Here is a 24,324-nt window from a genome sequence, read left to right as displayed (position 1 = left end):
CCTCCATCCCCACTGTCCCTGCCCTGGCTCAAGTCATGCCACCTCTTTCCTAGAAATAGCCCCAGGCTTGCCACGGTCTCCCTGCCTCCCCACATCTGCCCTGCCACCAAGGGCATCTTCTCAAAGCACAAGTCTGACCATGAATGAAGCTCTTGCCTCCACAGCCTTCGGGGGCTCCCCATCGACCCTGAGCATGGCACAGGGGCCCACACACCCATCCTCATCCCCTCTATACCTTCTTTTCCTGCTAGGTGACAGGGCCCTACTGACCTCCCTACAGAACCATTTCCCGTTCTCCAGCACTCGCTGGTTCCTTTCACATGCCCTAGCCTTCGCGCTGTTGCATCTTTTGAGACTGCCTTTCCCCTCCTCTGTCTGGCGGACACCCGCGTGCCACTGAGGCTCTGCTCCTGGAAGCTGCCTCACAGTGGGTTTAGGCCCCTCTCTTGGCACCCACAGTGCCCTGTCCCCTCACCAGCCCAGGAGCTCTCCAGGGTCAGGGGCTATGTCTGCCCTTTCTCGCTGTCTCCAGCCTGCAGTTCAGAGCCCAGCAACAGCAGGTACTCGGAGAACGTTTGTTGAATGACTAAGTGAAGGCTGATTGCTCAGCCACGTCTTTCCTGCAGGGAGAGGAGAACTGGCCTCCCTTGGGAAGCATCAGGTTGCTGAGGGCCTCAGGGCCCCAGTGGTGGCCTTCACACACCCTGGGAAACCTTGGGCAGGTCCCTTTGGCCCTCAGGGTCCCACCTCATTCATTTCTGATTTGGCTTTATCCCTTCTCCTACTGTGGCCTTTGGTTTTATGGAGCAAAGGTCTGCGAGGAAACTTCTGGTGTTCTTATGTCAGGAGGAGGGGTACTCAGCGGCCCTGGGCGGTCACGCTGGCCACCCTGGGATGGGGGACTTGCCACGCATGGTTGACTCTACCCCTGTCGACACTTTTGCCAGCTGCAGGGCCCATGCACAGAGCCCCCTGCACCCCTGCCCACCTTACCCTGGCCCCCCTTTCCACTTTGGGCAGAATTCAAGGAGGCTATGAGAGGATGGGCCTCCTTCTGGCTCCAGGTGGGGGCTGCAGCCTGGAGGTGGCAACAGACATCCCAGTGCCCAGTCCTCAGTCCCCAGCTTGCCTCCCCTCATCTGTGCCCCCAACCCCCATCTTTGTTCCCGCGTCTTCTCAGTCTGTCTCTTCCTCTTCTCTCCTATCTTTTTCTTTTGTTGTTGTTTTGAGATGAAGTTTCGCTCTGTTGCCTGGGCTGGAGTGTAGTGGCACAATCTCGGCTCACTGCAACCTCCGCCTCCTGGGTTCAAGCGATTCTCCTGCCTCAGCCTCCTGAGCAGCTGGGATTACAGGTGCCCGCCACCACACCCAGCTAATTTTTGTATTTTTAGTAGAGACAGGGTTTCACCGTGTTGGCCAGGCTGGTCTCAAACTCCTGACCTCAAGTGATCCGCCCGCCTCGGCCTCCCAAAGTGATGGGATTACAGGCATGAGCCACCGTGCCCGGCCTCTCTCGTCTTTTTCTGAATCCCCTATTTTTGCTCCCTCTCCACTTCCTCTTCTTCTTGCTTTCTCTCCCCTCTCTTGGTCTCTCTCCCTTCCTCCCTACACATTTTTCTTCTTCTTCTTCTTTTTTGAGATGGATTCTCGTTCTGTCACCCAGGCTGGAGTGCAGTGGCATGATCTCAGCTCCCTACAACCCGCCTCCTGGGTTCAAGTGATTCTCCTGCCTCAGCCTCCTGAGTACCTGGGATTACAGATGCCCACCACCACGCCCAGCTAATTTTTGTAGTTTTAGTAGAGACGGGGTTTCCTCATGTTGGCCAGGCTGGTCTCGAACTCCTGGCCTCAAGTGATCCTCCCACCTCAGCCTCCCAAAATGCTGGGATGACAGGCATGAGCCACCGTGCCCGGCCCTTACAGCTTCTTCCTTGCAGTCTGGCTCATGCAAGTGCCCGCTTCTCCGTCTCTTCTGCCCTCTTTTCTCCCACCAGATTGTCTCTCTCTGCTCTGTCCTCTGGGCTCTTGTAGTCCCCGGTTTCCCTTCTAGCCAGGTGCCCAAGTGGAGAGGGGCTTGGCCAGGGAGGGCAGCAGGGATCCCCCCTCGGTGGCGGAGCCCCAGCCCCCCAGATACAGACAAGGGGCCCTTGTCCACAGCATCCACCCCCAGCCTACAGGCAGTTATTCTGCACAAAGTCTGCACTTATGAGGGGTCCATGGGAACCCTGCACCAAAGGGAGCCACTTAACACTGCCCCCACTCTGGGGCACAGCGGCCCCGACTCCAGCCTGGCTGCCCTCTCATACCAGGCCCCTCTCCTGGACTCCCCCTACAGGCGAGGCCCTGGGAAGGGCCAGCGTGGTGCCGCTGCCCTACGAGAGGCTGCTCAGGGAGCCAGGGCTGCTGGCTGTGCAGGGGCTGCCGGAGGGCCTGGCCTTCCGGAGGCCAGCTGAGTATGACCCCAAGGCCCTCATGGCCATCCTGGAACATAGCCACCGCATCCGCTTCAAGCTCAAGAGGTGAGTGAGGCAGCTGGCCCGGGGCTGGGCCGGGGCCGGGGCCTGGAGGCCACTTAGCCAGAGGGAAAGGGACTTGAGATGCCCATGGGGGACCCTGGTGGTGAAAGCTCCCAGTCTGATGGTGGAGGTGAAGTGAAAGCGAAGTCATAGAACAGGATCTGAGCTAGGTCATTAAGCCTTGCAGTCTTCCCAGGGAAGTTGCATTGCAGAGAGACTGAAAGAGACATGACTTGGGACAAAATAGCACCAATGTGATCGGGTGCAGTAGCTCACACCTGTAATCTCAGCACTTTGGGAGGCTGAGGTGAGAGGATCACTTGAGGCTAGGAGTTCGAGACCAGCCTGGGCAACATACCAAGACCCTGTCTCTGCCAGAAAAAAAAAAAAAAAATTACCCAGGTGTGGTGGTACACACCTGTCATCTCAGCTGAGGCAGGACGATTGCTTGAGCCCAGGAGTTTGAGGATGCAGTGAGCTGTGATTGCATCACTGCACTCCAGCTGGGCAACAAAGCAAGACCTTGTCTCTTAAAAAAATTTTTTAAATGTGGCATTTTAGGTGTCAGAAGTGGGAGAACCATGTCCTGTGCTTGTTCAGGTTGTAAATCTGGGGTTAATTAGGGACCCAGGGGAGATACTGTTGAGGCTGGTCTGAGGCAGTACCAATTGTCAGGAGAGCCAGGAAGGCAGCCTGAGGGCTTAAGGTTGAGCCCATCTCTGCTAGGCACCCCAGGCAATGCAGAGGCAGAGAAGGGGAGGGGAGCAGCAGGAGACGGGAGGCAATCAATTGCACCTGGCAGGATCTGATCAGTGGATTGGAGCAGAGGGAGCAGAGGGGCAGAGCCCAGGTCCTCCAGTGGCGTAGTTCTGTGGCCCTGGGCACACCATTCCCACCTCTGAGCCTGCATCCCCACTTGTAAAGTAGAAAGGCAGCTCCTGTCCTGCCCTCTTACGGGGCTGTTATGTTCTGCTGAGGGTGGGGATGCAGGGTTGTGGGGGAAGAGCTGCAACATGTGAAACAGATGTACAAAGCTGTCCATGTGTCCTCTCCTTTACTCAGGCCACTTGAGGATGGCGGGCGGGACTCGAAGGCCCTGGTGGAGCTGAATGGTGTCTCCCTGATACCCAAGGGGTCACGGGACTGTGGCCTGCATGGCCAGGCCCCCAAGGTGCCACCCCAGGACCTGCCCCCCACCGCCACCTCCTCCTCCATGGCCAGCTTCCTGTACAGCACGGCGCTCCCCAACCACGCCATCCGAGAGCTCAAGCAGGAAGCACCTTCCTGCCCCCTTGCCCCCAGCGAACTGGGCCTGAGCCGGCCCATGCCAGAGCCCAAGGCCACTGGTGCCCAAGACTTCTCCGACTGTTGTGGTAACACTGCTGCTGGGATCTCCAAGTCTAGGGGGTGGGACAGAGGTCACTCATGCATGGGACATCCTCCCAGGGCAGGTCAGGATGCCTGGGCCCTCTTAGGTTGGAAGGAGCTGTGTCTGGGCATGGGGGTGGGACTGGACAGATGCTGTCCTAGCAGAGACCCCTTGGACCTTGGGTCTCTGCTCAGCCATCTGTGAATGATGTCCTTGGCCTTGGACTAAGAGACACCTGCAAGGACTCCCTGGGTCCCAGCTACTCAGGAGTCTGAGGCAGGAGGATCAACTGAGCCCAGGAATTTGAGGCTGCATTGAGCTATGATTACATACCTCTGCACTCCAGCCTGGGTGACAGCACAACTCTGTCTCAAAAAAAAAAAAAAGAACCAGCAATATTTCAGGTGTCAAAAGTGGGAGAGCCACATCACATGCTATAAAGGAAGTTAGCATACTAGTCATCCCCATGCATTCAGTGAGGACACGCTCCAATTCAGTGAGCACCCACTGCATACCCAGCCTGATTAAGGGCACTAGGGGAAGTAGGTCCTGGGGTGGACAGGACAAAAGGAACAGTTGCAGGTGAGATTCATATCCTGCTCGTCTACTTAGTGGCTATGCATCCTGGGGCAAATCTCTATCTCTGAACCTGAGTTTCTTCCTCTATAAAATGGGAATGCTAGCATTACCTGCTTCCCAGAAGTGTTATCATGATTAAAGGACAGATCGGTGGCAGTAGCATCTCCTGAGAGAGGGTTAGAAATGCATATTCTCAGGTCCCACTGCAGTCCTGCTGAATCTGAAGCTCTGGGGATGGGACCCAGTAGTCTTTTTGGACAATTCTGCCAAGTAGTTCCAATGTGCTCAAGTTTGAGAGTTGCTGTATTAAAGCACTGGGTCTGGCCAGGTGTACCTGTAATTCAAGCTCTTTGGGAGGCTGAGGCGGAAGGATTGCTTGAGCCCAGGAGTTCAAGACCAGCCCGGGTAACATAGCAAGATCCTATCTCTACCTAAAAAAAAAAAAAAAAAAAAAAAAGCACTTGGGTCTGGGTCTAATGCTTGGCCTGTAGTAGGTGCTTGTAAGTTATATATACTTATTATTATTATTATTATTAGGGGGGAAAAAAGCCCAAATATGTGGGCTGACCAGGGCTTCAAGCTTATACACATAAAACAAGTGTTCTTACCTGGAAAAGGTGACCTCCGACATCCCTTTCTTGTTAATCTGGCTTTTGGCTAGCAGATTCTGGTACAGACTGTCTTAGGCCTCTGGTCAGGGACCTTGCCTTGAGTTTGTGATCACAGGAATCAGTTCTGGGGTCTCCCTGGCAGATGAGGCTGTTACTCCAGAGCCAGGGCCTATACACTGGGGCCAGATCTGGGGAACCCTCTTGGGGCCCGCCTGGAACCCATTTCCTTCTCTCCCTTGTCCAGGACAGAAGCCCACCGGGCCTGGTGGGCCCCTCATCCAGAACGTCCATGCCTCCAAGCGCATTCTCTTCTCCATCGTCCATGACAAGTCAGGTAGGACGGCGCCCATGCAGCACCCAGGCCTGAGTGGGAATCTGGGGTTGGAGGTGGTGCTCATTGAAATTGATAAGTGTCTCCTGGGTCTTTGTGAGAGAAAGGAGGAACAGCTCTGCTCAAGGGACTGCAAGTAAACTGGGATATAATAGTTATCTACTGCTGTATGATAAACTGCCCCAGACTAGGCATGGTGGTTCATACCTGTAATCCCAGCACTTTGGGAGGCTGAGGCAGGAGGGTTGCTTGAGGCCAGGAGTTTGAGACCAGCTGGGCAATAGAGCGAAACACTGTCTCTGCAACAAATAAAAAAAATTAGCTGGATGTGGTGGTGCCTATCCTCTGAAGTCCTTGGGAGGCTGAAGCTACTTGGGAGGCTGTGGCGGGAGGATCACTTGAGCCCAGGAGTTGGAGGCTGCAGTGAGCTATGATCACACCACTGCACTCCAGCCTGGGCAACAGTTAGACCCTATCTCTAAAAAAAATTTATAACAAAAAATAAAATAAATAACCCCAAAATGGAGCTTAAAACATCAAGTGTTTATTACCTCACAGTTTCTGGGGGTTGGGAATTCAGGACTGGCTGAGCTGGGCAGTGCTGGGTCACAGTCTCTCATGAGGGTGCAGTCAAGATGTTGGCTGGGGTTGCTTGACAGCTGGGGTTGCTGTCATCCAAGAGCTCAACTGGGGCAGGAAGGGATGCTTCTGAGCTCATTCACACAGCTGTTGGTAGGAGGCCTCAGTTCCCCACTATGTGGGCTAGCCTTGACGGGGCTGCTTGAGCATCCTCACAACATGGCCGCCGGTTTCCTCCAGAGTTCTCGATCCAAAAGAGAGGAACGAGGAAGCCACATGGCTTTTATGACCCATCCTTAGAAATTGCTGTCATGTTCTATCTGTTAGAAGCCAGAAACATGATCCAGCCTACCCTCCGTGGGAGAGGAATTAAACTCCACCTTTTAAAGGAAGCAATATATTGAATAAAATTTAAAAAAAGATCACACAGAAGTCCTGAGTGTAGCGAAGTGTGGGATTCAGTTATACCAAGAAGGAGTGCAGTAGGACTTGCCAGCAGTTTTGCTCTGTGTGGGTCTCAGCCTCACCTCCAGGAAGAGGTTCTGTAAGAAAACCCAGTCCTAGGCCGGGTGCGGTGGCTCACACCTGTAATCCTAGTGCTTTGGGAGGCTAAGGGGGAGGATGGCTTGAGGCCAGGCCGGGCAACCTAGTGAGACCCCACGTCTACAAAATTTTAAGAAAGAAAGAAAGAAAGAAAGAAAGAAAACCCAGTCCCCTGGGATCAGAATGGAGGCTCCCCCACCCCGCAAGCCATCCACAACCCAATCTGCCACTGCCCCAAACAAGGTCCAGCCCTGGCAGGGAGGAGACGTGAATGTTCAGATGGAACAGCATCATGACAGGCCCGTGGGCTGGGGCACAAGCTGGGATAGAACCTCACTGGGTTGTCGCAAGCGAGATACTCAGCTTCTTTAAGCCTCAGTTTTCCTATCTGCAAAATGGGAATGATATCTCTGTTTAAAACTTGTCATAAGGAATTAAATAGGAGATTATTATATATATAAAGTACTTAGCACAGATAAGTACATAACAAATTAAAGTTGTTACTTCTACTGATTACAAATGAACCAACAATCACTTGTTATTATTCAATCAAGACAGAGGTTTTGAGAGAGAGGCCAGCAGAGCTGAGAGTTTGGGGGAAGCCAACGAGGCCAGTGCTGAGTGAGACCTCAGATGTAGGAGGTACAAGGGTTAGATTCTCAAGATCAAGACTCAGCCCTTAGCCAGACATGGTGGCGGGCACCTGTAGTCTCAGCTACTCAGGAGGCTGAAGTTGGAGGATCGCTGGAGTCCAAGAGTTGGAGGCTGCTGTGAGCTATGATCACACCACTGCACTCCTGGGCAACAGAGTGAGACCCCATCTGTAAAAAAGAAAAAAAGAAAAAACACAGCCAGGAGTGGTGACTCATACCTGTCATCATCCCAGCTGCTTGGGAGGCCGAGGCAGGAGGATCACGTGAACCCAGCAGTTCAAGGCTACAGTGAGCTATGACTGCACCACTGCACACCAGACTGGGCAACAGAATGAGACCTTGTCTCTATTTTTTTAAAAAACATTTAAATTAAAAAATAAAATACTCGATCTCAGGCCAGGCACAGTGGCTCACACCTGTAATCCCAGCACTTTGGGAGGCCGAAGCAGGCGGATCACCTGAGGTCAGGAGTTCGAGACCAGCCTGGCCAACATGGTGGAACCCCGTCTCTACTAAAAATACAAAAATTAGCTGGGTGTGGTGGCACACATCTGTAGTCCCAGCTACTCGGGAGGCTGAGGCAGGAGAATCACTTGAACCCGGGAAGTGGAGGTTGCAGTGAGCCGAGATCACGCCACTGCACTCTAGCCTGGGTGAGAGAATAAGACACTATCTTAAAAAAAAAAAAGAAAGAAAGAAAGAAAAGAAAACTTGACCTCTTTTTCTGCTGAAGGGACTGCTTTTCCAGCCTCCTGTATGTCTGGGGCAGGATGGGCTCGGGATGGACAGGCTGAGCCTATTCTGATACCACACCTGTGGGAGAGGCCAGAGACAAATGTTAGGGCAGGAACAGGCAGATGGGGAACCATCAGAGCACTCTGAATTCGTGTACGGTCCGAGGTGGGAGAGGGTGGAAGGACTAGGGGCTGGGGCAGCCTCGGGGTCTCTGGGGGTGAAAACCCGGTGGTCATGGCCAGTGGGGGGCATGTGACTGTCCCGTGGGGCCCTGCTCACTTGTGCCTCCTGTGTTTTGATAGAGAAGTGGGACGCCTTCATAAAGGAAACCGAGGACATCAACACGCTCCGGGAGTGTGTGCAGATCCTGTTTAACAGCAGATATGGTGAGTGGGCGGCGCGGCCCGCCGTGTGGCCCCAGCAGCCGTGTTGAGCATCTCATTACGTGGCAATCACTCGTGTTCCCCAACACGGCAGCGGGAGCCATATGCTGGCTCCCGCGCGCCGGCAACACTAATGTCATCCGTCGCGGGCTCCTCCTGTCTGGGTAGGGGGTGGTTGTGTCAATATTTCCCTTCCAGATTCTTCAGGGGGCGGAACTGATGGCAAAGCCCCAGACCTGGGCTCAGCGGTGGGGAGCGGGGCAGGTTGGGGGCAGAGATTGCCCATCTGGGGGCCGGGCGCAGTGGCTCATGCCTGTTATCCCAGCGCTTTGGGAGGCCATGGTGGGAGGATCACCAGAGGCCGGGGGTTCAAGACCAGCCTGACCAACATAGTGAGACCTCCCATCTCTACAAAAAAAATATTTTAAACCAGGCTGGGCGCAGTGGCTTATGCCTGTAATCCCAGCACTTTGGGAGGCGGAGGCGGGCGGATCACCTGAGGTCAGGAGTTCGAGGCCAGCCTGGCCAACATGCTGGAACCCTGTCTCTACTAAAAATACAGAAATGAACTGGGTGTGGTAAAACACACCTGTAATCCCAGTTACTCGGATCCTGAGGCATGAGAATCACTGGAACCTGGTGCAGTGAGCCAAGATCGTGGCACTGCACTTCAGCCTGGTGACGGAGTGAGACTCTGTCTCAAAAAATATAAATAAATAAAAAATAAAAATTAGAAGATTAACCACACACCTGGGGTCTTAGCTACTTGCAGGCTGAGGTGGGAGGATTGCTTGAGCCCAGGAGGTTGAGGCTATAGTGAGCTATGATTGTACCCCTGCACTCCAGCCTGGGTGACAGAGTGAGACCCTATCTCTACAAAAGAAACAAACATAACAGATTGCCCATCAGGGGAAGTATCCATAAGGCCCAGAAAAATCTGTATTGGCCTCATGTGCCAGTTCCCCACAGTAACACACCATTTCCTGCCTCCCAGCCTTTACCTGTGCTGTGCCCTCTGCCTGGCACCACCTTTTCACATCTTAGGGACAAATTCCTAATTGTTCTTTGTCTTGGGAGTCACCTCCTCCAGGAAGCCTTTGGGTCCCCAGCCTGGGCCAGGTAGGCCTGGGTACCCTGATGGTTCCCTCTCTGTGACACCTTGGGAACTTGATACCCCTTGCCTGCCGCTGTCTCCCTGAGGGCCAGGACTGCACCGAACCCCTCTCTTTGTCCCTAGCACCCAGGACAGTCAGGCTCATAGCAGATGTCAGCCCACCGCACTCTGGAAAGCATAGGTGGTAGAGCAGCGGTGAGAAACGCCTGTCATCCCAGCACTTGGGGAGGCGAGGCGGTGGTCATGAGCTCAGGAGTTCGAGACCAGCCTGGACAACATGGTGAAACCCTCTGTCTACAAAAACACAAAAATTAACCGGGTGTGGCATGGTGGCATGCACCTGTAGTCCTAGCTACTTTGGGAGGCTGAGGCAGGAGAATCACTTGAACTGCAGGAAGTGGTGCGATCATGCCATCCCATCTAGCCTGGGTATTGATGAGGCTTTCTCTCAAAAAAAAATCGCTGAAAAGAAATTTAAAAAGAAAAAAAGAAGGGAGGATAAATTCCAAGAAACAGTGTAATAGGCGGGGAAGTCAGGTGGCCTTCATGGTGAGGTGCCCTGTGACCATGACTGGGGCAGCCTCTGCATGTGGGCTGGGCCTTCCACATTGGGATGGGGCTGAGCAAGACTCTGGAGGCCTTAATGAGGAGCCTGGGATAGCCGGCTGCCTTTGATGTGGCCACGCTCCCCAGCCAGGCCTCCTCATATAGGCTGCAAGGAGGCTGTCTGCACCTTCCTGCCCTGAGTCTCTCCCATGAGCAGGTGTGACCAGGTGGAGGCTGGGGGAGGAACCAGGGAGGAGCCCGCTCTGCCTTGGGAGAACTGCGGAGCCAGTGTTCTGGCCTGTCCCACGCCCTGGACTTTCCAAAATGCCAAGCCTTTTCCAAACGTCAGTTCCTGAGTCGCATCCAAAGAGTGTTGGGTGTGGAGTGGTCAAGACCTTGTTCCCCATAAAGCCAGAGCTCCCTCTGGGGAGCTGCGCGGGGGAGAAGGCAGCTGCCCAGGAGTACTGGGGACCCCCCGGATGATGGGAACAGGGTCTGGCAGCCCAAGGTATCCCACAGACTGTGGGTGAGCAACCCCTGCTCCCAGCTCTACCAGCCACCAAATCTGGGTGAATTGGGCCAGTGCGGGTGGTGCAGAGGGGGAAGAAACAGAAACATAAGAATTGGGAGAAACGTTAGGCTTTAGGAAGCCTCGAGGACATGTCCTCTGGGAAGATGCTGGGACCAGGTGAGGGGCCGAGGACGGTGTAAGGTGGCACTGCAGGAAGGCAGCCCCTTCCCAAGGGGCAATAGCAGGGTTTGGGTTCGGCCCTCTGTCCACTGAATCTCCCTGCTGCTGAAAAGACAGGCCCCGATAAACCAGATGAACCGGACTGAGACGAATTCACAGGCACTCAAAGGACCAGTCGCTCAAGGGCTGGGGCTGGGGGTGGCTGCTGATGTGGGAGGTAGAGGGGTGTGGGGAGAGATGCCTTGCCAGCTGTTGAGATTTCGAGGGTTTAATTTGACAATGAGCTAAGTGTGACTTCTCAGTGGGATCTGGATGCCAAAGCCACCAACGCAGACCTGGGCCGCTGCGTCAACAGGAAAACAATGTCAGAAGCACCCGAGGGAGGGCCCAGGCAGGGCTGGAGGGAGGTCCAGCTCTGGGCTGGCACTTACAGGAACACAGACAAAGCATGGTGTGGCCAGAGAAGCAGGGCTAGGGCAGGGAGGGGCCTGAGGAACAACCAGGAGATATGGGAGCCTGGAGGGAGGACAGTGTGTCCAGGCCCCATCCATGGTCACACGAGGAGGCAAGAGTGAAGTGGATACTCAGGCCAGGGGAAGGGTGACCCGTGAAATGACTTGCTTAAGGCCAGGAGCGGTAGCTCATGCCTGTAATCTCAGTGCTTTGGGAGGCTGAGGCAGGAGGATCACTTGAGCCCAGGAGTTTGAGATCAGCCTGGGCAACATAGCAAGACCCCATCTCTCCAAAAAATACAAAATAAATAGCTGGGCATAGTAACGCACGCCTGTAGTCCTAGCTACGCAAAAGGCTGAGGCAGGAGGATCACTTTAGCCAGAAGTTGAGGCTGCAGTGAGCAATGATTGCGCCACTGCACTTCAGCCTGGGCTGTTAGCAAGACCCTGTCTCTAAAAAAGAAAGAAAGTACCAGCTTGTATTAGGAACGTAGTAGGTGCTTCAAAAGTGTTTGGTGTGGGGCCGGATGCGGTAGCTCATGCCTGTAATCCCAGCACTTTGGGAGGCTGAGGCGGGTGGATCACCTGAGGTCAGGAGTTCGAGACCAGCCTGACCAACATGGTGTCTCTACTAAAAATACAAAAAATGAGCTGGGCTTGGCAGTGCACACCTGTAATCCCAGCTACTCGGGAGGCTGAGGCAGGGAGAATCGCTTGAACCTAGTCGGCAGAGGTTGCAGTGAGCCAGGATTGTGCCACTGCACTCCAGTTTGGGCAACAGAGCAAGACTCCGTTGGGCGGGGAAAAAGTATTTGGTTAATGAATGAATGAAAACGTGCAGCTGAGGTGGAAGTGAATGACTGAAATGGCACAAGTCTGGAAAAATAGAGCAAGTAACCTGGGCATGAGCCTGGATTCTGTTGCTTGGCTGTTGGCAGAGCCGTGAGCTTCTGGGGTGTGTCTTGTTTATGGTGCTGGTAAATGGAGGGCGTGCTGAGCTCCTCCCTGGAAGAAGGGACACACCTGTGCTCACCTGTGCAACCACTTGCCCGCCAAGAGACAACCTCAAGCTTGGGCACTTCCTTTAGCCATTTGTATATTCACTGTGCAGAAAGCACTTAGTGTGTGCCCAGCTCCATTGAGGTCGCAGTGGCAAGGCAGAAAACAAAACCCCTACTCTTTTTTAGACAGTCTCGCTCTGTCGCCCAGGCTGGAGTGTAGTGGTGCAATCACAGCTCACTGCATCTTCGAACTCCTGGGCTCAAACGATCCTCCCACCTCAGCCTGCCAAGTAGCTGGGACTACAGGCGTGCTCCACCACGCCCAACTAATTTTTTGTATTTTTATAGAGATGGCTTCTTACTGGTGTGTTGCCCGGGCTGGTCTTGAACTCCTGGGCTCAAGCATTCTCCAACTGCTGTGGCCTTCCAAAGTGCTGGGATGACAGGCATGAGCCGCCGCACCTGGCCAAAACCCCTGTTCTTCTGCAGCTTCCTTTCTAGACAGTGAGCACACGTAGAGATGAGTGTGGATGTAGTGTCAGGTGGTGACCAGTGGATGACTGACAGAGCAGAGGAGGGAATGAGGGATGGAGGAGGCTGTGTTAGGTTGCCAAGGTGCTATTTGAGCAAATACCTGAAAGGAGGGAGTGAGGGAGGGAGAGAGGAAAGAAGGAAAGATGGGCGGATGCGTGGGTGGGTGGGTGGATGGATGGATGGATGGATGGATGTTTGTGGATTTCTGGGAGAAAGGAATCTGAGCAGACTGAAGAGCAAGTACAAAGGCATTGAACTGAGTGTATGCTCCTGGCAGGTAGGGGAAGCACCAAGGGGGCAGCAGGGGTGGGGGGAGCACACAGAGGCATGAAGGGGGCAGATGAGGTCACAGGTGATGAAGTCACATAGGTAGGACTTTGGCTGTCACCAAATCAGATGGGAGCCACTGGACATTTTTTATTTTATTTTTTTAGAGACAGGGTCTCACTCTGTTGCCCAGGCTGGAGTGCAGTAACACGATCTTGGCTCACTGCAGCTTCAGACTCCTCAGCTCAAGTGATTCTCCTGCCTCAGCCTCCTGAGTAGCTGGGACTACAGATGTGCACCACCACACCTAGCTTTTTATATTTTACTTTTCTGCAGAGATGGGGTCTTGCTATGTTGTCTAGGCTGGTCTTTTTTTTTTTTTTTTTTGAGACGGAGTCTGGCTCTGACACCCAGGCTGGAGTACAGTGGCGCGATCTCGGCTCACTGCAAGCTCCACCTCCCAGGTTCATGCCATTCTCCTGCCTCAACCTCCTGAGTAGCTGGGACTACAGGCGCCTGCCACCACGCCCGGCTGATTTTTTTTTTTTTTTTGTATTTTTAGTAGAGATGGGGTTTCACCGTGTTAGCCAGGATGGTCTTGATTTCCTGACCTCGTGATCCGCCCATCTCGGCCTCCCAAAGTGCTGGGATTACAGGCATGAGCCACCGCGCCTGGCCCCAGGCTGGTCTTGAACTCCTGGGCTCAAGCCATCTGCCCACCTCAGCTTCCTGGAGTGCTAGAATTACAGGCATGAGGCACCGCACCCAGCCCAGCCAATTTCCTAACAGAAAAGTGACATGATTTTGACATTTCTGCAGGACCCCTGTGGCCGCTACATGGCCAGAGTGGAGTGGGGACGGTGGAAGGTGATGGTGACCGCGGCCCCCGGGTCCTGTGCGTGCAGCAGACTGTCTCACACTCAGTCTTGCCATTTGATTGTCTTTCCAGCGGAAGCCCTGGGCCTGGACCACATGGTCCCCGTGCCCTACCGGAAGATCGCCTGCGACCCGGAGGCTGTGGAGATTGTGGGCATCCCGGACAAGATCCCCTTCAAGCGCCCCTGCACTTACGGAGTCCCCAAGCTGAAGCGGATCCTGGAGGAGCGTCATAGCATCCACTTCATCATTAAGAGGTGCGGGTGGGGCCGGGCGCAGTGGCTCATGCCTGTAATCCCAGCACTTTGGAAGGCCGAGGCGGGCAGATCATAAGGTCAGGAGATCGAGACCATCCTGGCTAACACAGTGAAACCCCGTCTCTACTAAAAATACAAAAATGTAGCTGAGCGTGGTGGCGGGCACCTGTAGTCCCAGCTACTCGGGAGGCTGAGGCAGGAGAATGGCGTGAACCCAGGAGGCGGAGCTTGCAGTGAGCCAAGATAGCGCCACTGCACTCCAGCCTGGGCGGCAGAGTAAGACTCCATCTCAAAAAAAATTAAAATTTAAATCTAAAAAAAAAAAAGGGAAAAGGGATAATGATGGCCCCCCCCACCCAAGTTTTCCTAACATAAAATGAAAAAGTAGATGAAACACACCTGACATGTAGCAGATGTTTAATAAGCATAAGGTGTTTTTTCATTGACCTCATTTCCCTCATGAATTAAAACATCATTAAGTGCATCAGTGCACGTGAAGACATTTCCGACCTGGGCATCCTTGGGCAAGTTACTTAACCACTCTGTGCCTCATTTACATAAAACAGGCCTGATACCAGCCGAGGCAACATGGCAAGACCCTGTCTGAAAAATATTTTAAAAATTAACCAGGCATGGTGGCAGGTGCCTGCAGTCCCAGTTACTGTAATCCCAGTTCTTTGGGAGGCCGAGGCAGGCGAATCACCTGAGGTCAGGAGTTCGAGACCCGCCTGGCCAACATGGTGGAACCCCGTCTCTACTAAAAATACAAAAATTAGCCGGGTATGGTTGCACACGCCTGTAATCCGAGCTACTCAGGAGACTGAGGGAGGAGAATCCCTTGAACCCGGGAGGTGGAGATTCAAGGGGGACCTAGCAGGAAATTAGAACACAGGCAAAAACGCCAGTCATGGGAGGCAGAGCCAGGGGTGCGAGGCTGACGATGACTTCTGTTTTCACACTGAGACGCCCCACTCCTCTGCCGAGATCACGCCACTGCACGCCAGCCTGGGCGACAGAGCAAGACTCCATCTAAAAAAAGAAATTAATTAATTTATTTAATTAAAGTACAACAATTAGCAGGGCACGGTGGCGCACATCTGTAGTCCCAGCTACGCAGGAGTCTGAGGCAGGAGAATCGCTTGAACCCTGGAGGCGGAGGTTGCCGTGAGCCGAGATCGCGCCACTGCACTCCAGCCTGGGTGACAAAGTGAGACTCTGTCTCCAAAAATAAGAATATAAATAAACGGTTTGGGATGTTTTGAGACTCCGACATGCCGTCTCCTGCCTGCATGTGTGCTCAGTGCCCAGGTCTGAAGCTGTAGCTGTGCATGTGCCATTCAGTGACCACCACCGAAGGGGACCTGGGGCATCTCCCCAAGCCCCGGGAGAGCCCTTCAGCCTGCACCGTTCTCATGCCTGTCTCTCTTCTCTCCCCAGGATGTTTGATGAGCGAATTTTCACAGGTATGTGGGGACCATCTAGTCCATTTTGAAGTTTCCAGGTTGATTCCCCAACAGAACCCCAGCTGCCACCGCCCTGGACTTGGTCCTCCTGAGCGCCTCCCCTCAGACAGGGAGGGAGGCTGGGCTCTGGCTTCTGTGTCCTGGGACAGAAACGGGTCCCGGGCTCCTAGGTGCTGACAGACTGTCAGGAAAACCCCTACCAGCTTCGAATGCCCTGGACAGATAGTACTAAAGCTGAACACTAACCTGTTTCAGGTTAAGTGACCCTGTACCTATACCAGGCTCTCTTCGAAGCTGCCAGCATGTTTTATTTTAATCTGATTCCAACAATCCTATGAAGGTGGCTCCACTCCTATCCTCACGTGCAGACAGAGGAACGGAAGCCCAGCTGGTGGGCACGGGTCCCTGCTGCGTGCCCAGCGGTGTGACTCCAGAGCTCATGCAGTGGCCCGTGGGCCAGCACACGTGTCCCAAGAGGAAGATGCGGGGCAGCAAAAGCATCATGGATCTTGGGGGGCCATGTACCTGGCACCCCAGTTCCGGTCCCGCCTCCCACCAGCTCTGTGACTTTGGGCAAGATCTTATGGTCTTCGGTTTCCACATCTGTGACATGGGGATGATAATAGCGCCTTCCTCTGGGCTCCTGGCACGATGAAATGAGAACCTGGTCCCGTGATGCAGCCGTGGGGAAGCCCTGGCCCTTTTCTAAGGGCTCAGCCCCCATAGTATGTTGGAGGGCAGGAGAACCATCTCTGGTTGCTGCCTCCCCTTCCTCCTGCCCCTTGCTCTCCCAAATCTCTGGCCGCCTCTGGCACTAAGGCTGCTGTTCCTCCTTCTGGTGGCAGAGTCTCTCCCCAGGACCCGTTCCTGGCTGTTGGCTGGACATGGCACCCGCAAGGATGGGCAGAGGCCAGGTCCTATCCCCGGGATTCCCCCAGCTTCACACGGAGACCTTTGCCCAGGGGCCCTGCAGCAAGAGGAGGCCAGAGGACCTTCACCCTGACCTCCCTGTCTCTCCCCACAGGGAACAAGTTTACCAAAGACACCACGAAGCTGGAGCCAGCCAGCCCGCCAGAGGATACCTCTGCAGAGGTCTCTAGGGCCACCGTCCTTGACCTTGCTGGAAATGCTCGGTGAGGCCCCGCCCCGGCCCTGGAGGCCCACAGCCGGCCCTGCTCTGGGCTGAGGCTGTGTTACCTGCAAGAGGGGACCCAGGGCGGCTCCCACCACACCACCACCCCTCGAAGGTGCAAAGGGAGGGCAAGGGAAAACAGACTCCACCTACTTCCCTCTGCGTAGAGAACGCTCACCTAGAGAACTCTTCTGCCCCCAACATCTAGCCAGATGTCACCTCTCTCAGAAGCCTCTAAATGCCCACACTAGGCCAGGCGCGGTGGCTCACAGCTGCAATCCCAGCACTTTGGTAGGCCAAGGCAGGCGGATCTCTTGAGGCAGGAGTTCAAGACCAGCCTGGGCAACATGGTGAAACCCCATCTCTACTAAAAACACAACATTAGCCGGGTGAGATTGCACTACTGTACTCCAGCCTGGGTGACAGAGCTAGACTCTGTCTCAAAATAAATACACACCCACGCCAGGCCGGGCTTGGTGGCTCACTCCTGTAATCCCAGTGCTCTGGGAGGCCAAGGTGAGTGGATCTCTTGATCCCAGGAGTTTGAGACCAGCCTGGGCAACATAGTGAGACCCTTGTCTCTACAAAAAATAAAAAGTAAGCTGGGTGTGGTAGCTGGTACCTGTGGTCCCAGCTACTTGGGAGGCTGAGGTGGGAGGATTGCTTGAGTCTGGGAGGTCAAGGCTGCAGTGAACTCTGATCACACCACTGCACTCCACTCCAGCCTGGGCAACAGAGTAAGACCTTGTTTCAAAAATACAAACATGCAGCTGGGCATGATGGCTTACGCCTGTAATCCCAGCACTTTGGGAGGCTGAGCCAGGCAGATCACCTGAGGTCAGGAGTTCGAAACCAACCTGGCCAACATGGCGAAACCCTGTCTCTACTAAAAATACAAAAATAATTAGCCAGGTATGGTAGTGCATGCCTGTAGTCCCAGCCACTCGGGAGGTTGAGGCAGGAGAATTGCTTAAATCCTGGAAGCAGAGGTTGCAGTGAGCCAAGATTGTGCCACTGCACTGCAGCCTGGGCAACAGAGCAAGACTTCATCTCAAAAAAATAAACACATGGATGCATATATACATATACATACATACATACATACCAACACCAGGTTCAATGCCTGTCCTGAGTGCCCACCAGACCCTGCCCCTAGCACTCAGCTTGGCTACCATCCACCAACACCCCTCAAGCACGTTCTGACCTTTTAGGGGCAGGGGTGGGCTGTTTAGCCCAGAATCCTCACATCATATCAGGGATCTCCCTGCAGTTCTCTGGGAGGGAGGGAATTAACCAAATCATCCATCCCAGGGTCCCTGCCACCTTCATTCCCCAGCCCCCTCCCCAGATTCTTAACCCTTTCCAGGCCCTGCAGGTCTCAGTCCCCCACAAGCAGGGACACTGTGTCAAGGCCAGGAGCCCCAGAGCTCCCAGATGGTGAGGAAGGGGGATCCCTAGATGGTTCACCCCAGGAGAGTGAGCAGGTGCCTGGCTTGGCCACCCCTGGAGATTGTGGTCCCTGGAGACAGGGCACCTCTCTCCCTGGTGGAGGTGAGGGGCACCATCCTGGAGGGCCAGGGGGTGACGGGGCAGGGATGCCTTCTGCAGTGGTGACTGCAGTGGGCCCCGACTGCCTGGAGGGGCAAGGCTGGGGCACGGTGGCCCTGGACTTGGCTGACAGATGTCATTTCCTGCTTCCCTTCACAGGTCAGACAAGGGCAGCATGTCTGAAGACTGCGGGCCAGGTGAGAAGGAACAGGGCCCACTGTGTGTGTCATGGGCTGGGAGGGCAACCACCAGCCCTACCCGGCAGCCTTGGGGAGGAGCTCAACTCAGCCCATGAGCCTGGAGTGCTAACGAGCCTCCTCTGCCCACCTGCATCCCCCAGGCCTCGCCACGCTGAGGTGCAAGGCATGCTGGGAGCTTACTGGGGTTGGGGGCATGGAGACCTGGGTGCTGGCATCACCACTGCCTCCTATTGATGCCCAGACTCAGGCTCCAGGCTCTTGGACCAGCAACCTCCCCTCTGGAGGGGCCTCCATCACCGGGTCTGTAAATTGGAGCCCCTAAGTGTGGCCTGGGGGCGCCCCAACCTCCAGTTCCAGTCTGGGCAGGAGCCAGGGGTCTGACGTGACTTGTCCTAGGTAGGGCCTCACTAACAAGTTACAGACAGCAGAATGTTCTGGAAAGACTCACTCTGCCCAGTCAAGTTCATGCCAGACTTGACTGGATCTTTCCTTTCCTCCTTGCAGGAACCTCCGGGGAGCTGGGTGGGCTGAGGCCTATCAAAATTGAGCCAGAGGATCTGGACATCATTCAGGTCACCATCCCAGGTAAGGGATGGGTGTCTGACCACCCCCTGCAGAAATGAGGGCCAGACCGTTAGCCTCCCGAGGGTCAGCCCTGGTGAAGAAGAGGCCTCCAGGCTGCTGTTTCTCTCCTTGGATTCTGAGAGCTACTAGGGTATTGTGAATGCTTTTTCTGGCCACATCTGCCCCCTATGTTGTGAATCAGTGTTCTCAGCTCTGACCTTCCAGAAGGTCCCCTCAAACTTCACCTCCCTGGCTTGGCTCCCCTGGGATTTGTGAGGCTGGAGAGAAGAAAAGGGCGTGGGCGTGAGAGGCTCCGAGTTTGACCCTACCCCCTGCCAAGCCTCATTTTCCACATCTTCAGAGGAGACGGTAGTTTTGGGCCCTGGAGCCTCAGTATGGGGTGACTGTTAGAAGCCAAGACAGTGCCAGGCACAGTGGCTCATGCTTGTAATCCCGGCATTTTGGGTGGCTGACACAAGAGGATTGCTTGAGGCCAGGAGTTCAAGAGCAGCCTGGGCAACATAGTGAGACCCCCATCTCTACGAAAAATACAAAAAATTAGCCAGATGTGGTGGTATGTGCCTGTAGGTGTAGCTACTCAGGAGGCTGAGGCAGGAGGATCACTTGAGGCCAAGAGTTGGAGGCTGCAGTGAGCTGTGGTCACACCACTGTAGTCCAGCCTGGGCAACACAGTGAGACCCTATCTCAAAAAAAAGAAATGGCCAGGCAAGGTGACTCACACTTGTAATCCCAGCACTTTGGGAGGCCGAGGTGGGCGGATCACCTGAGGTCAGGAGTTAGAGACCAGCCTGGCCAACACGGTGAAATCCCATCTCTACTAAAAATACAAAAATTAGCCAAGCATGGTGGCTCACACCTGTAGTCCCAGCTACTCGGGAGGCTGAGGCAGGAGAATCACTTGAACCCGGGAGGGGGAGGTTACAGTGAGCTGAGATGGCACCACTGCACTCCAGTCTGCACGACAGAGTGAGACTCCATCTCGAACAAAAAAAAAAAAAAGAGAGAGAAAGAAAAGGACTCTTGTTTGTGGGGAGACTGGGCTGGGTGGTCCCCGAGGGACTGTGACAGGAGTATGACAGGCAGAAGACACCCGTGTCATTTGGAGTTTCGTCTTCAGACCCCTCGCCAACCTCTGAGGAAATGACAGACTCAATGCCTGGGCACCTGCCATCAGAGGATTCTGGTTATGGGATGGAGATGCTGACAGGTAAGAAATGGACCTGGGCTGGTGGTGCTTGGGACTTATCTCTCCAGGGAGCAAAGGGACAGGGGTGGGCCAGGCAGTCCCCAGGCTTTTCTTGGTGTTGAGCGCCTCTAGTAGAGGAAACCCAATATACGCCTGACCCCAGTCCAAGGTTGGGTTCCTTTTGGAAACCTCAAGTAGGCTCTATTTATTTATTTATTTATTTAGAGATGGAGTTTCACTCTTGTTGCCCAGGCTGGAGTGCAGTGGCGCGATCTCGGCTCACCGCAACCTCTGCCTCCCGGGTTCAAGCAATTCTCCTGCCTCAGCCTCCTGAGTAGCTGGGATTATGGGCATGTGCCACCACGCCCGGCTAATTTTGTATTTTTAGTAGAGGCGGGCTTTCGCCATGTTGGTCAGGCTGGTCTTGAACTCCCGATCTCAGGTGATCCACCTGCCTCGGCCTCCCAAAGTGCTGGAATTGCAGGCATGAGCCACCGTGCCCAGCCATAGGCTCCATTTGTAACAAGACCCAGCATCCTTCCCAGGAGCCACCTGTTGGGATTAATTTGTCCATTTATTCCAACAACTATTTATTGAGCATCTGTTGTGTACCAGGTCCTGTGTAAGGGGCTGGAGACAAAGCAGTGAAGCAAGCAGAAATCCCCACCTCCTGGGGTGCACATCCTCATGTGAAGAGATAGATAGATAGTAAACAAATAAGTAAAATAGGCAGGCTAAGGTGGCTCGTGCCTGTAATCCCAGCACTTTGGGAAGCCAAGGCTAGGGGATTACTTGAGGCGGGAGTTCGCAATCACCCTGGGCAACACAGAGAGACCCATCTCTTATATTTTTTGAGATGGAGCCTCACTCTGTCGCCCAGGCTGGAGTGCAGTGGTGCAGTCTCTGCTTACTGCCACCTCCGCCTCCTGGGTTCAAGCAGTTCTCCTGCCTCAACCTGAGTAGTTGGGATTGCAGGCACCTGCCACCACGCCTGGCTAATTTTTTTGTATTTTTAGTAGAGAGGGGGTTTCACCACGATGGCCAGGCAAGTCTCAAACTCCTGACCTCAAATGATCCTCCTGCCTCGGCCTCCCAAAGTGCTGAGATTACAGGCGTGAGCCACCACGCCCTGCCTCAACAAATATTTATTGAGTACCTGCTGTGTAGTAGGTCCTGCGTAAGGGGCTGGGGAGAAAGCAGTGGACCAAACAGGTGTCCCCATCTGATGGGGTACACATCCTCGTGTGGAGAGATAAACAGTAAGCAAATAAGTAAAATAGGCAGGGTGAGGTGGCTCACGCCTGTAATTCCAGCACTTTGGGAGGCCAAGGTGAGGGGCCTGCTTGAGGCCAGGAGTTCGAGACCAGCCTGCGCAACATAGCAAGACCCCATCTCTATAAGGTTTTTTTTTTTTTAATTGACTGACACAGTGGCTCACACCTATAATCTCAATACTTTGGGAGGCCAAGTCAGGAGAATTGCCTCAGCCCAGGAGCTTGAGACCAGCCTGGGCAACATGGTGAAACCTTATCTCTACAAAAAATACACAGATTAGTTGGGCCTGGTGGTGCGTGTCTGTAGTCCTAGCTACTTGGGAGGCTGGGGTGGGAGGATTGATTGAGCCCAGGAGGTTGAGGCTGTGGTGAGCCGTGATGGTGCCACTGAGCAAGACCCTGTCTTAAAATAAATAAAGAGGTCAGGCGCATGGGCTCACACCTGTAATTCACCACTTTGGGAGGCTGAGGCGGGCAGATCACTTGAGGTTAGGAGTTCAAAACCAGCCTGGCCAGCATGGTGAAACCCTGTCTCTACTAAAAATACAAAAATTAGCTGGGTGTGGTGGCACGTGCCTGTAGTCCCAGCTACTGAGGAGGCTGAGGCAGGAGAATTACTTGAACCCAGGAGGCAGAGGTTGCAGTGAGCCAAGATTTTGCCATTGCACTCCAGCTGGGGTGACAGAGCAAAACTCTGCCTCAAAATAAATAAATAAATAGATAGATACATAGATAGATACAAATTTAGACAGGCATGGTGGGACCTGTGTATAGTCCCATCTACTCAGGAGGCCGAGGCAAGAGGATCCATTGAGCCCAGGAGTTAGAGCCTGCAGTGGGCTATGATGGTACCATTGCACTCCAGTCTGGGTGCCACAGCAAGACACTATCTCAAAAAAACAAAAATAGGCCGGGCATGAAGACTGAGGACTGCATAATCCCAGCACTTTGGGAGGCCAAGGCGGGCAGATCGCCTGAGGCCAGGAGTTCAAGATCAGCCTGGCCAACCTAGTGAAACCCCATCTCTGCTAAAAAGACCAAAAAACTAGCTGGGCATGGTGGCAGGCACCTGCAGTCCCAGCTACTTGGGACGCTGAGGCAGGAAAACCTCTTGAACCTTGGTAGGTGGAGTTTGCAGCTGAGATCACACCACTGCAGTATAGCCTGGGCAACAGAGTGAAACTCTCTCTCAAAAACAAACAAACAAAAATGGGCTACAAGGAAGGATGCTTAGGGTGTAACACTAAGCAAAAGAAGAAAAATTGGTTGTGCTTAGCTTACAACTGTGTTGCCATCGTAATCACTGGGGAAAAACAAGGGTACAGCAAAACAGTAGCAGTGTTAGGCAAAATGATTTGCGTTTTTTATTTTCTATATCAGTTACGGTGCACTTTTAATACTTTGGTAATGAAGAAAAAAACATCTGATTTGTCCAGGACAAACTGGGCATGACTAGACTTGACAGCAGTCTGTGGCGTAGCTAGCCAGAGAGTTTGGTTGACGCCAAGCTCAGGCTGAGATGACAGCATGGCGTGGCAGCTAAGGAATTGGCATGGCGCCCAGCTGGGTTTGAAGTGGCGTTAGAAAACCCCGTGGAAGCCTCCAGGCAGCACTCTCAGCCAGAGGCTGAGTGGCACTGCAGGGGCTGGGGGCCTTGGATGAGCACAGCATCATTGCTGTTTGTTTCACGGAGCAGAACACAGGCTCAGCAAGGCTCATCTACCTTCCCAAGGTCACACAGCCTTGAGCTGGAAAACATGTTTCCCATGCAGGGCTCCTTCCTAGGCACCCCAATCAAACCTGATGAATTAAGAAAATTCTGACTGGGCATGGTAGCTCATGCCTATAATCCCAGCACTTTGGGAGGCCAAGGCGGGTGGATCACCTGAGATCAGGAGTTCGAGACCAGCCTGGCCAACATGGCAAAACTCTGTCTCCACTAAAAATACAAAATTAGTTGGGCTTGGTTGTGTGCACCTGTTATCCCAGCTATTTGGGAGACTGAGGCAGGAGATTCACTTGAACCCAGGAGGCAGAGGTTGCAGTGAGCCAAGATCGCACCTTTGCACTCCAGCCTGGGTGACAAGAGCGAAACTGTCTAGAAAAAGAAAATTCTGATAGTGGGTGCCTGTAATCCCAGCTACTTGGGAGGGTGAGGCAGGAGAATCGCTTGAATCTGGGAGGTGGAGGTTGCAGTGAGCTGAGACTGAACCACTACACTCCAGCCTGGGTGACAGAGCAAGACTGTCTCAAGAAGAACAAAACAACAACAAAAAAGAACATTCTGAGATGTCCAGGACCACCATGGATTAAAGGATTTTGCATGTGTGTGCTTTTTCTGTTTGCACATGTATGATATGACACAGTTAAATGATATAGAACTGTGTAACACATTGAGCAGGTGCAGTGGCTCATGTCTATAATCCTAGCACTTTGGGAGGCCAAGGTGGGAGGATTGTTTGAGCCCAGGAGTTTGAGACCAGCTTGGGGAACATGGCGAAACCCTGTCTCTACAAAAAATTTTAAAAAGTAGCCAGCCGTGGTGGTGCACACCTCTACTCGCAGCTACTGAGGAGACTGAGGCAGGTGGATTGCTTGATCCCAGGAGTTTACAACCAGCCTGGGCAGCGTGGCAAGACCCCATCTCTACAAAAAATAAAACAATTAGCTGGATGTGGTGGTACCTACCTGTAGTCCCAGCTACTCGGGAGGCTGAGGCGGGAGGATTGCTTGAGCCCAAGAGGTTGAGGCTGTAGTGAGCTGTGATGGCACCACTGCACTCCAGCCTGGGCAATAGAGCAAGACCCCATCTCTTAAAACAAAAAACCATGTAACACATAAAGGAAAAAGCTCTAATCACACCCTCCTCAGGCAACCACTAGTATTCCTAGTATCTACC

General features: G+C 53.7%; 1 protein-coding gene across 3 annotated transcripts in view; it reads left to right on the top strand.

Annotated features, from left to right (window-relative positions):
- Positions 1–24,324, top strand: part of GTF2IRD1 (GTF2I repeat domain containing 1) — a 145,569-nt gene that overhangs the window by 63,173 nt on the left and 58,072 nt on the right. For all 3 annotated transcript variants that reach the window (XM_031665466.1, XM_031665465.1, XM_031665467.1), the window contains exons 5-14: positions 2,336–2,519; positions 3,579–3,889; positions 5,320–5,409; positions 8,219–8,302; positions 13,854–14,037; positions 15,475–15,500; positions 16,525–16,633; positions 18,340–18,377; positions 18,885–18,965; positions 20,083–20,172. In XM_031665466.1, the coding sequence (XP_031521326.1) occupies positions 2,336–2,519; positions 3,579–3,889; positions 5,320–5,409; positions 8,219–8,302; positions 13,854–14,037; positions 15,475–15,500; positions 16,525–16,633; positions 18,340–18,377; positions 18,885–18,965; positions 20,083–20,172 (1,197 nt within the window). The remainder of the gene's footprint in view (positions 1–2,335; positions 2,520–3,578; positions 3,890–5,319; positions 5,410–8,218; positions 8,303–13,853; positions 14,038–15,474; positions 15,501–16,524; positions 16,634–18,339; positions 18,378–18,884; positions 18,966–20,082; positions 20,173–24,324) is intronic.

The sequence above is a fragment of the Papio anubis genome, chromosome 4 (genome assembly GCF_008728515.1).
Source record: "Papio anubis isolate 15944 chromosome 4, Panubis1.0, whole genome shotgun sequence".
Lineage (NCBI taxonomy): Eukaryota > Metazoa > Chordata > Mammalia > Primates > Cercopithecidae > Papio > Papio anubis.
This window is presented reverse-complemented; position numbering and strand designations above follow the sequence as displayed.